Source organism: Galeopterus variegatus, unplaced genomic scaffold, assembly GCF_000696425.1.
Source record: "Galeopterus variegatus unplaced genomic scaffold, G_variegatus-3.0.2 Scaffold10842, whole genome shotgun sequence".
Lineage (NCBI taxonomy): Eukaryota > Metazoa > Chordata > Mammalia > Dermoptera > Cynocephalidae > Galeopterus > Galeopterus variegatus.
In genome coordinates this window covers 42028-55479 of record NW_007736953.1, presented here as the reverse complement: position 1 = coordinate 55479, position 13452 = coordinate 42028, and the positions used below count along the sequence as shown (strand labels likewise).

The 13452-nt window shown below is 37.6% G+C and overlaps 1 protein-coding gene across 1 annotated transcript in view; it reads right to left on the bottom strand.

Annotated features, from left to right (window-relative positions):
• Positions 1-731: 731 nt before the first annotated feature.
• The window catches only part of SEH1L (SEH1-like (S. cerevisiae)), a gene marked incomplete at its 5' end in the record, with an annotated part of 31066 nt that continues 18345 nt past the window's right edge, over positions 732-13452 (bottom strand). The window contains 3 exons of the mRNA XM_008594476.1: positions 732-1400; positions 4078-4206; positions 4259-4320. Of these exons, the coding sequence (XP_008592698.1) occupies positions 1199-1400; positions 4078-4206; positions 4259-4320 (393 nt within the window). The remainder of the gene's footprint in view (positions 1401-4077; positions 4207-4258; positions 4321-13452) is intronic.

Sequence of the window (13452 nt, the reverse complement as noted above, 5' to 3'; positions counted from 1 at the left end):
CACACAGCAAAATTCAAATGTTCCTTAAATTAAAATTAATAGAATATATTCCATCAGCTCTTTATCCTTTGCAATGTTCAGAAGCTCTGGGAGTATGACACTATTCAAGGAAAGGTATCTTTGAAAATTGTAATATACAAAACAATCATGTCACCTATGTGATTAACTAATAGACATATGAAATGTTATGCAAAATACATCTCTCTCTCTAATCCTGAGGAATACATCCTTGACAATTTCTGAGAAAAAGGAGCCCAAAAGAATATTACTAGTCCCACAACTTTAGCCATTTTACCATAATTATTGTCAAATATGTTCTAATGTTTACTATTTAGGTTGAAAGTCACAATCTATCAGTTCTAGATGTTAGTTGTTTACTATTTAGATTGAAAATATGTTCTAATGTTTACTATTTAGATTGAAAGTCACAATCTATCAGTTCTAGATGTTAGTCCACATACTGACTTTCTACCTTTTAAATAAACTTAGTACTTGTTCATCCCCTAATTGATTTGTTTGGAGTTGCTTTTTTGTTTTTGCAACTCGGTAAAAGGACAGTAAGCCTTACCAACTATCTTAAATAAAACTATCTTAAATAAAAGGTTCGTGTCTTTTAAAATATATTTTATTAAATAACCTACTTGGATAATAATTATAAAAGTTATAAACATTAATTCCAAGTAGTAAAAGGCAATTTCCTTTTTAAAAAAAGAAGACCAAAAAGTCCATAATGTTTTGCTGTTTTTTACACAGGAATGCTTTATTTTACATGCAGGTTAGTTGCAACATTAGCCTGTAACATTAAAACATTTCTTAATGTTTCAAAGGCAGAGTGAATTTCATAATGATACACTTCCACATTAACCAATATGACAAAGCATAAGAAACTTAAGATTATGATAACAGTTCAAAATAAAATTTACAAAACAGGCACTTTGAAGTCAGCTACTATGCCTAACTTCCACAGTTAATGTTATTTGTATGTTTCTCATTTCATCAAAGGTGAAGTAAATGTTCCTTTGATGCAGATGCACAAACAGGTTTAAGTTCCAGACATTATGTTTTGGTTGTAACACATGCAAGACACACCCTAAATTAGAAAAATCTTCTGAAATAAAATGAAGAAAAACAAAAAGCAGCCAGGAATGAAAGCATTTACAAGCATTTGAATGAGGCCTTTAAATGTTAAATCAGTGTTTTAAACCCCTTCATTCTCAGGTAGGGGATTAAGAGGCTGAGAGAGGTATCGTCTGCGAGGGTGAGGATACTGGAGGCTGGCAGTGTCAGCATCGCAAGAGTGCTCTACCAGAGGAGGAAGAGGAGGAGGAGGAGGAAGGAGCTGGGTATGACTGGACCATCTCAATCCAGCCCGTGGGGAATCCAGAGGGGTAAAGAAATACCTGAAACAATGAAGACAGGAACAAAACACCAAAACAAAACAAAAACAACAGGGAAAAAAAAAAAACAAGAAAAAGAGAAAAGTAGTAAATACAAAGAGAACCAAAGAGGAGAAAACACATGCTGGAAAAAAAAAGCTTTAGTATATTCATGCCAAAACTAACAAAACATAGTAGCACAAATCAAGACCCTTACTCAAAGCAAGATTGCTTAAGCAGGTATAGAAATTTGAAAGAAAGAAATACAGTCTGTTAAACTTAAAATGTCAAAAAAAATTATCAGTATGATTGTTACAAAGAAAGACATTAATTTTATAAATTTAGAACATTTTCTCATCTCTCAAAAACACATTTGATGCTATTCTGAAAATTTATAAATCTAATGAGCTTTATTTTAAGCAATGCTTCATTTATAGCAGCATCAGGCACACATTTTTCCAGTGCATACATGACACTGAGAACCAATTCAAATATACTTTGACATAGTCTGGCTGGCTACTGCAATATACATAGGAAGAAACACATCATCCAACATACTTACTTTTCTGCAAAAACCCTAGAATAGCTACACAATTTTGAGTAAAAGGATACAAAGAATTATTATGTCCTACTGCCATTCTTCCGCCATTTTATAACTTACCCGTAATACTCATGCATTTTATTAGCAAACTTAAAGATTTATAACTTTGTCATCAAGGTCAGAGCTTTACAGGATATAAACTAACTGAAACGGCCAACTAAATTAAGAAAATCCTGAGACATGGGAAGTTGAAGTAAATTTGCATGCACAATTCTGGCAAAATTTTAACTGCTTCTCTTATGTTTCCATTTTGACTTGAAGGAAATTTTAAGCCATGGAATCATACCATTAAAAAGTATACAACTACGTTTTAGAATATTTTCTCCTTAGTGAATATGAATTGAAAACTTATAAAGGTGTTTCCATTTTACTAACAAATTATAAATGTTTAAACAATATCATATACTTAACTTGGCTACAAACTGTATAGTCAAATTACTTTCATTTTACTACTACTGCTTTACTAATTTACTCCTTTACTAATATCTTTAAAATATTACAAACAAATGACAGATTTGTACTGAATAACATCATGTATAAAGCAATTCTACAAAAGGTAGACAGATCAGCACTCAAAACAATCTTTATGAAAAATATTTATTCAATCTTAAAATTAAAATTATAAAAATTCATCATTTTAGCTGTTTTAAAAAACAAAAGGAATAAAGTGTTATTTTCCCTCCTCCCAACTACTTATATAAGGATGGTAACAACCCTTTTAATTTTTAAACCCAAGTTAGTTTCAGGAACATTTCAAAAAAAATTGTTTTGGTGACAATTTCTCAACAAAAAGCCTCTCCATTTATATTTCAAAAGTTTCAAATAGTGTCAATAAACTGACTAGTACAAAAATTGATATACACTGTGTTTCTAAAGGCCTTTTGGACTGCGTTTAGTAGTAAGCAGGCTGCTGGTGTATCTTGGGAGAGGTCAAACGGCGCTGGGGAAGGGGAAAAGGAGCTTGCTTTCCATTCCTGTGTGCATGCAACAAGCAGCAAAACAGCAAAGTTACTCCAGTTAGCTTGTACTCAGCTGTGCTTTCTGTTAAAGGACATAATACAAATGGAGAAGGGAAAATGCATCACAGATCTAACACAGATGGTTATTGGCACAATAAGAATACAGATAAAAACGTCAAAGCTATTTACAAAAGAAAATATGAAGTACAGGCAATAACCAAAAATCAGATTTTTTAAAAAAGTTAATTCTAGTATTCTCTGCTTCAGGAAATCATCTTTATAATCTGATGTAACCTGAAATTGTTTTGTTGCAAATACTTAAAACCTCAAAATCAAATAGTAGGACTTCTTTATAAAAATATAACAATATAAAGATAGTTGAAGAAATTTTAAATACAATTTTCTTTTATTTAGGATGACAACAGGATAACCACAGGACATTTTAAGGCTGTGTTTTGAAGCTTCCTGAATTATTTTCCAAATTATTCACAAAAGCATATTAAAATAATTTTTTCTTACAAATCCACATATTTGAAATTTGGGTATGAAAACAAAAGGATGACTCTTTCAATCATACCAAATATTCTTTATTATGATAAACAAGAATCTAACTTACGCTAAATATTCTGAAAATCAAGAGATGTCATCTCCTCTTATAATCTCCATTAAAGTTTTAAACAGAAAAGCCAAATCATTTAACTCACTCTCTTCTACAAAGCCTTAATTAATGTATTTTATTTAAAATTTCAGTTTGACCTGATGCAAAGGCCACACTATAAGCACTAGAAAACACTCATGCTCACCTAGGACTAAAACCCTCACTATTAAATCATATTTCTTCTTCCTCTCATCACTGCAGAAGCAAAGTAAAATCTTAAACAAAGCTATAAACATTTCTACTAATAGACCACTAAACCTCAGAATATAATTTAGCTTAATGACCTCACAACCTACCTGTAAATATTAGGACCAAGTAAGCCAAATACAGAGCTAACGAAGTGAATTTTTAAATTCTAATGTCATAATTACATGTGAATTTCTTCATTCTATCTTATAATTCATGAAATAAACCGCCATCAGTACTGCTACCAGAATGATTAAAAAAGAAGACAATTTCTAGTTTTCCCACAAAATAGCTTACCTGCCAGCAGAAGATCCATTTAAAGAATTTTGAAGATTTGGAATATTTGAACCTAGGGACAGATTTGAGTTTCCCTGCTGAGAACTCCCATTGACTGGGCTCCCATTACCTTTCAGAATGCCAGTACACTTCCAATTGTCCCACTTCCAATTGTCCATATAATTACAGAATGCCAGTACACTTCCAATTGTCCATATAATTAGCTGAAAAGAAAATGGTCAAATACATTAACATGATTAATACCTATGCGCAAGGGCACAAATTTGTACCTGTGTCCTTAAACTACAATTAAAGAAATGAGAGAGAAGCTATGGGCTACATTTCTTTCAGGATAAACATTAAAGACATTTTTAAGATGAAATACAGATTAAGTATCCCTTATCCAAAATGCTTGGAACCAAAAGTGTTTTAAATTTTGATTTTTTCGAACTTTGGCATATTTGCATATACATCATGAGATATTTTGGGGATGGGACCCAAGTCTAAACATGAAATTCATTTATGTTTCATATATTCCATATATAGCCTGAGGTAACTTTACACAATATTTTAAAATAATTTTGTGCATGAAACAGTTTGTGTACACTGAACCATTAGAAAGCAGAGGTGTCACTATCTCAGCCACCCATGTGGACAGTCTGGTCATCTGGCATCACCATAATTCCTGATTCTAAATTTATGTGCTACCCATAAGCAATAATTTTCTTACACTTATTCACACATAAGTATTTAACAATAAAAAATATGACATACCATTAACACAGTGGAAAAAAAAATGTGTTCGGGGTAACTAAGCAGCACAGTAGCATCACCAGAACACCTGTGTCAGCTGTTAAACAACAAACAAGGGTAGGCTGAATAAACTGTGTGTTATGCACCTGCGTTTTGACTGCGACCTGTCACATGGGGTTACACGTGGAATTTTCTATTTGTGGCGTCTTGTCAGTGCTCAAAAAGTTTCAGATTTTGGAGCTTTTGGACTTCAGATTTTCAGATTAGGGATGCTCAACCTGTATGTATTATCTCAGTTTTAACAATTTTTTAAGTTTCAAAGAATTACTAATTTAAAAAACATAAAGCTTTTATCACCCACTTCCCTTCCTTACAAGATAAATTATTAGCAGAGACCATTCTCTAAGCTACCACGTTATCACATTATGAAGTTAATATCAAAAAAAAATCTTTGTCTTCATAATAATGAATGTCCTTACATATATATGTAAGGTAGTGGAGTTGTCTTCTGGGTAATGCAAGCATAAGTTATGTGGGTGCCTAACTAATGTCTTCAGAAATGAATGCAGGTAACTAAACCCTTGGACTATGAGTGCTTTATTCAAAATGGCCCTAATTCTTTGAATGCAAATTTGGTCACTGGAGACAATAAGCCCAGGAAACCCAAGTTAGGGAGCCTGTTGGGATGCTGCTTGGTGGTCCTAAGGCCCAGAGGTAGAAAAGAACAACAAAGCTCTTAAAATCAAATTACACTGAGGAAAGGAAGGTCTGGGCTGGTTCTACCACAGCCTAATACATATTTGGGAGGCCCTCCAGCTTAGCCAAACTGCACTTTGGAAAACAATAACTGCTCAGGGTAAATGAACTAAGACAGCTATAATTTTGGATGCTCAGTATGAGACGCCACCTACTGCGGTGATACACAAATCATGGACACCTCTGCCCAATGCGTAAACACATTCATGGAAAAGTGCAGAACCAAGCTACAGGGACCACAATCAGTGTCAAGTGACCAGATCGAGTTCTCTCTCAGCCTAACTCTTGTAAGAAACTTTCAGAATCAGGGCCCCACGGTTCTTGAATTTCGGGGAATTGGAGAGAGGAAGTGGGGAGAAATTGGATTTTCTCCTGTTCAGGACTGGTTATCTAAAGCAATTCTTTAATAAAACAAGAGATATCTGTAGTCTGATCCTGAGTTTGTAGAGCAGTCACTCAAGTTACACATACGGTTAATGGTATCTTTTTATTACAGACACTGCATATTCTGTTATAATTACCTTAGTTTTAAAAGTTGCTTTGTTCCACACAGAACTTAAAAAATAATTAAATTAGTCATTAACTGCTATGAACTAGGTAAACTGATATTCATTTTTTTTTTTTTTAAAGATGACCAGTAAGGGGATCTCACCCCTTGGCTTGGTGTTGTCAGCCCCCCGCTCTCCCGAGTGAACCACGGGCCGGTCTGGTAAACTGATATTCAAAATCTGGCGAGTGTTTGAATATCAGTTTACCTAGTTCATAGCAGTTAATGACTAATTTAATTATTTTTTAAGTTCTGTGTGGAACAAAGCAACTTTTAAAACTAAGGTAATTATAACAGAATATGCAGTGTCTGAAATAAAAAGATACCATTAACCGTATGTGTAACTTGAGTGACTGCTCTACAAACTCAGGATCAGACTACAGATATCTCTTGTTTTATTAAAGAATTGCTTTAGATAACCAGTCCTGAACAAGAGAAAATCCAATTTCTCCCCACTTCCTCTCTCCAATTCCCCGAAATTCAAGAACCGTGGGTTTGAATATCAGTTTACCTAGTTCATAGCAGTTAATGACTAATTTAATTATTTTTTAAGTTCTGTGTGGAACAAAGCAACTTTTAAAACTAAGGTAATTATAACAGAATATGCAGTGTCTGAAATAAAAAGATACCATTAACCGTATGTGTAACTTGAGTGACTGCTCTACAAACTCAGGATCAGACTACAGATATCTCTTGTTTTATTAAAGAATTGCTTTAGATAACCAGTCCTGAACAAGAGAAAATCCAATTTCTCCCCACTTCCTCTCTCCAATTCCCCGAAATTCAAGAACCGTGGGTTTGAATATCAGTTTACCTAGTTCATAGCAGTTAATGACTAATTTAATTATTTTTTAAGTTCTGTGTGGAACAAAGCAACTTTTAAAACTAAGGTAATTATAACAGAATATGCAGTGTCTGAAATAAAAAGATACCATTAACCGTATGTGTAACTTGAGTGACTGCTCTACAAACTCAGGATCAGACTACAGATATCTCTTGTTTTATTAAAGAATTGCTTTAGATAACCAGTCCTGAACAAGAGAAAATCCAATTTCTCCCCACTTCCTCTCTCCAATTCCCCGAAATTCAAGAACCGTGGGTTTGAATATCAGTTTACCTAGTTCATAGCAGTTAATGACTAATTTAATTATTTTTTAAGTTCTGTGTGGAACAAAGCAACTTTTAAAACTAAGGTAATTATAACAGAATATGCAGTGTCTGAAATAAAAAGATACCATTAACCGTATGTGTAACTTGAGTGACTGCTCTACAAACTCAGGATCAGACTACAGATATCTCTTGTTTTATTAAAGAATTGCTTTAGATAACCAGTCCTGAACAAGAGAAAATCCAATTTCTCCCCACTTCCTCTCTCCAATTCCCCGAAATTCAAGAACCGTGGGGTCGGCCTATGTCCAATGTCCAGTGTCCTTATAAAAGACAAAAGAGGAGAAAGAGAGACACAGAGAAGGCCATGTGAACACAGCGACAGAGACTGGAGTTATGTTGCCACAAGCCAAGGAACTCCTGGAGCCAACGAAGCTGGAAGAGGCAAGAATTTCAGAGGAAGCACAGCCCCACCAACACCTTGATTTCAGATTTCTGGCCACCAGAACTGTGAGTGAGTAAATTTCTGTTAAGGGAGCCAGTTTGTGGTAATTTGTTATGGTAGCCATAAGAAACTAATATAACCTCCCAGGTTTCTTCCTTTGGTGATACAAGTTCAGCTTAAAACAGCTTAGTAAAAATTTAATTAGAGTAGGTCTTGATTTATTTGCAATTAATACCTTTTTAAGGCAAGGGTAATGAATTTCCTAAGTATTTGAGTATAAATAAAAAAGTAAAGCTGATAAAAACAGGAACTGAGTTTGTGATGATAACAGGAAACTATGCCAAAGTCTATTTCATTCTTAGAATTCTATTTCGTTGTCTGTAAACAGAATTCTTTGTCTGTAAATAGAGAATAAGAGGACAATAAAGGAGATGGCAGATCAGAGTTTCCTATTAGGTTCTATGTCTTCATTGAATATCATGAACAGAACTGAAGCAAGCAACCCTGTGTATAGGACAGGGGACAGAGAGATGTCCCCATCCCACCTTTCCACTACCCTCCTCTAAGATATTGGTGTTTCCAGCATTCTATACTTGATCTTTTCTTTAACTCAACATTCTTTCTGAAATATCTACCAACTTGGTATGACTCAAGGTTCTCTCCTTGACCTCTTCTCACCCTGTATGATCACTCTACACAATCTTGTGCACATCCTTGCTTCTACTGCATGGTCCGCAACAGCCTGGGCACTTCTGAGAAATGCAGGACCTCGGTCTCCACCCCAGGCCTACAGAAGCGGAATATGCATCTTAACAGGATCCCCAGATGATTCACATGGACATTAAAGTTTCTTTTTTTTTTTTTTTTTTTTTAAAGATGACCGGTAAGGGGATCTCAACCCTTGGCTTGGTGTTGTCAGCACCAAGCTCAGCCAGTGAGCAAACCGGCCATCCCTATATAGGATCCGAACCCGTGGCCTTGGTGTTATCAGCACCGCACTCTACCGAGTGAGCCACGGGCCGGCCTTGGACATTAAAGTTTCTATACCCAAGGTTTCATTACCTATAAACAAATAACTCCTACATCTAACACCTCCAGCCCTGTCTGCCAAAGGCCAGAAATAGGAGAGGGCTAGTTAAGAGCCCATACTGCAGTCAGAATGCCTGTGCTTCAATCTGCACCAAATCCACTATCAGCTGAAACTTGACCTTGAGCAAGAAGTTCTCTGTAAAGTGGGGATAACACCAGTACTGACTCTAAGTGACCCATGACCCCCACCTCCTGCTATCACACCCTTGTGGAGTCTTGTCCTGCAAGCGTGGGTGGGTCCCATGACTTGTTTTTTAACCAGGGGAGGGAATATGGCAAAGGTGAGGGGACGATATTTGCATGACTACAGTGCACAGCTGGCACTGCCTGCCTTATAAGATGCACCCCTGCGGGCCTTAAGCAGCACCTGTCTGCCTTATAAGATGCAGCCCTGCGGGCCTTAAGCAGCACCTGTCTGCCTTATAAGTTGCACCCCTGTGGGCCTTAAGCAGCAGCTGCCATGCCATGAGCTCCCCTAGGGAGAGGGGACACATAAGTGCTGCCAACAACCAGCTGAGTGCCGATGTGGAGCTTTCTCCAGTCAGGCCCAGACTCCTGAGCCACAGAAACTGTAAGATAATAAATGTGTGTTATTTAGTCCACTAAGTTTGTGGTAATATTGTTATGCAGCAACAGGTAACTAATCTTAGACATTATATCCATCTGCCCTTTAGAGATTCCCACCTGCATGCCCTAAAGGCACCTAACTAAGTATGTCCCAAGTGAACTCTCTCTCCATTCACATTCATTCACTGCTCTTTGTGTGTCCCCATCTCAATAAATGGCACGACTATCAGACAAGACAGAAACCAAGGACTCACTTGCCCTTCAACTGGCAACTCAGTCATGTCAATTCCAACCCCTAGACAAGTCCCCTCCTCTTCATCCCATTACCTTAGTGCACATTCCTCATTCTTTATCACAGTGGGCTTTATCACAGTGGGGCTACCACATTAATTCTGACTCCCCTGCTTTCAGTCTCACTTCCCCACAGCTGCCAAGGTCAACTTCCTAAAAGGTAAATACAACCATATAACTCTACAGGACCCTACAAAAGTCCAAATGTGATAGGAGGAACACCAAACTTGAGTGCTTACAGCACTCTCCAAATTCTGCCTGGCCTGCTGGCATGCCTCTCTTGCACCCGTCCTCCCAGTCTAACACCTCACCAGGATGGATCTGCTCCACATCTTTGCTCTTGCTTCCTCTCTGCCTGCAGAACACCTGCCATCTTTCAAGACTGAGGCTCAAACATCAACTTCTACCCAACACTTCTCCTAGCCCTCTCAGGCAGAACTGACAGCTCTTTTCTGCTCTGCTGTACCTGGTACAAGCTACTACCCTAGCAGCTACTGCAGTTTACTGTACTGAGCTCGTATCCTAAAGACTGTAAGCTCCTTATGTGCAAGACTGCAGTATAGTCACGTTTTATCTTCAGCTCTTAGTACAGTCCCTGATGCTTATGAAATGCTGGAAAAATTTGAGATTATTTTGACAAGCTTTATGCTTTAATAAAGATTCTCTAAAGTTTTTCCTATCTGCAGGAACCGAATAAGAGCCACAATGAGACTAAACAAGGAGAATAAACAAAAAAGATCTATTTCTGGTCCTGACTCCTATATTTGACCTTAAACTGGTCATTTTACTCTATTGGTCTCAGTTTCTTCCTTTATAAAATAGTGCTAATATAAAAGCTGCCTACCCTACTCATAAGGTGGTTGTTAGGACTCAAATTTCGTAATATATATTAAAGTACCCTGTAACCTATACAGCTGCATGGCATTTGCATTATCAAGTCTAGATCTATCTTAATATTTTCACTCACCAATAAAAATAAATATATCCAATACTGGTTAATTTGGCAAATGTTTCCTGTGTACCAAATGGAGATACTACTTACAAGAAAATAAACAGGTATTAATAACTGGATGCTATGTAGTCCACTATCACATATCCTCCATGTAAACATGTTCAATCTAAATAAGAACCTTCAAACAACTCTTACTCAAAGAACCAACACCAAGAAATACAAAAAGTGCCGAACTGAAAAACTCAGATTACTTCCTAAGTCACACACATGTGCGTGTCCATGCAGACACTTACCTACCCAACACCACTGCCCTCCCCCATTCAGATGCTGAAAATGCCAGACACTTGCTATCTGACTCCCCGGCAGCTAAAGCATGGATGGGTGACCCAATTCTGACCAGCAGCACTGATGAGAAGCCAACTAAGATGCCTCTAGAAAAGTTTTTTTCTCCCCAATATAAAAAGACACATGAAAGGAAATAACTGCATGTGAAACCTGGAACTGCTGCAGCCTCTTATAATCATAAGAGGGAGCTGTCACCAACATACTAAGGATGACAGTAAAGAAATGGAAAAGACTTAGGTAGGTCCCTGATGTCACCATCAAGAGACAGAGTCATTTAACTAACCCCAGAACTGCTCCACCCCTGGCTCCTTGTTACATGAGACAATAAAGAGGACCCAGCCCCTAATCTGGATTTATTCTGTTTAAGTGATTCATATGCAACCAGAGATTATTTTAACAGTGGATTATTTTAAGTAGTCAAGTAACTTCTATTTGCCTGTATTTTCTTTCGGAACTAACTGCAAGTTCTTTCTTTTTAATCAAATCTTATGTATCAAGTACTTTTATTTTCTTATGTTTTTAGAAATGGTCCATCTTTTAAGTTTTGGATTTATGCCTCCATATTCATTCTGTTCACCTAAGATTGAAAATTACTTTAAAAATACTAATTCTTTGGGCTGGCCCGGTGGCGCGCTGCAGAGTGCGCCGTTTGGGAGCATGGCGGCGCTCCCGCCGAGGGTTCGGATCCCATGTGGAGACCGGTTCCCGCTCACTGGCTGAGCGCGGTGCGGGCGCAGCATGCAGCTAATGGCCACTGCATTACATGGCACAGATACAGACCATTTCCACCACCCCAGCGAGTTCTATAAAACAGCACAATTGTAGACAGAGCCTCTCAGAAGAAGTCAAGAACCTAGGAAGGTAGAAGATATAACAGCCCCTCAGAAACCCAAGTGGTAACATTCTGAATTGCAGAGCTGTAGTGGATTGAATTATGTCCCCTCAAAACTCATTGAAGCTTGAATTGTGTCCACCAAGTTTCGTGTATTAGAAACTTAGTCCCCACTGTGACTGTTAAGAGTGTGGGAAATCCTATCATGGTAATTGAAAGGTAGAGCCTTAAAGAGGTGATTGGATTGTAGGACCATGCAGTAGTGAATGAATTAAAAATGGTGGTCAAGGTAATGGTTCTGAGGGCTTTAAAAGAAGAGGAGAGTCTGTCTCTCTCTGCTCTGCTCTCTCTGCTTCCAACATCTTGCAATGTGAGACCTCTGGGTCACTGTTGCCGCCACCACCAGATGGACTTTGGACATCCCAGCCTCAGAAACTGTAAGCAATAAATATTCTTTATAAATTACCCAGTTCTAGGTGTTTTGTTATAAGCAACAGAACCAGACTAATACAAGAGCCCATGGGAATTACACCAGTTCGTCTCTTCTGCTTCTTGCAAGGCCTGACTTCTAGACCCAAGAATTTTGTCTAGCACCTATGAAGCCCACCTGATCACCTGATGGATGCTCTTTCCTCCATAAGACTGAGTACAGATGATCCTCGATTTGCAATGGGGTTATGTACCGATAAAACCCATCGTAAGTTGAAAATATCTAAGTACAAAATGCATTTAATGCACCTAACCTACCAAACATCATAGCTTAGCCTAGCCTACATTAAATGTACTCAAAACACTTACAGTTGGGCAAAACTGTCTAACGCAAAGCCTATCTTATAATAAAGTGTTCAATATCTCAGGTAATTTACTGAATACTGTACATTACAACAAAATTGTGATGGTTTCCCACCACTGGAAAGTTGGAAAATCGTTATGTTGAACCATCCTAAGTCAGAGACCGTCTGTATATCTGACACAGGGCTTATGCCTTCTCAGAGTTTACAGATACCTATATCTCAACATGACCAAAATTAATTTATCTTCACGTGCTACCACACGCTACCCAAGTCTACCCTGTTTCTCTAGAAATTACACACTATCCATCGAACTGTTAAGCCAGAACCTTGGAATCATCTTGATCCCTTTCCCTTCTCCCTCACCTCCCACGTCTAATCAATCATCAGATCCTATTGATAGTACGTCTTAAATTATTCTCAAATTTTTTGCTTCTCTCCATCCCCACGGGCACTATTCTATTCCAAAGCCACTATAATTTCCCACCTGGACTATTACACCAACACTGTTGCACTGAATGTACTCATGTTCTCTCCCAACACACTTTCCATACCTATGGAAGAGTTAAACCACTCTCTGATCCTATCATTCCCTGCTCACATTACCTGTAAGATAAAATCGAAACGATAGACGCTAGGTCTTGCAGATATGAGTCTTGACTATTTCTCACCACACTCCCTTCTACCTACTTTCTTCCAAACACAGTAGAAACAGGTTGGTACATCTTGTCCATGGGCCTTACCGCGTGCAGCAGTGTCCACCCGGTGTGCCTCTGCCCTCTTTGTCTTGCCAACTTCTTATCGTATAGATCTTCTTCTAGGTGAACCTCCTTGGCCCCCAAACTAGATGAGGTCCTCCTAGGTATAAACTCTTCAACACTGATTCTCCTAGATCATAAAATTCATCAACCTTTTTACTAT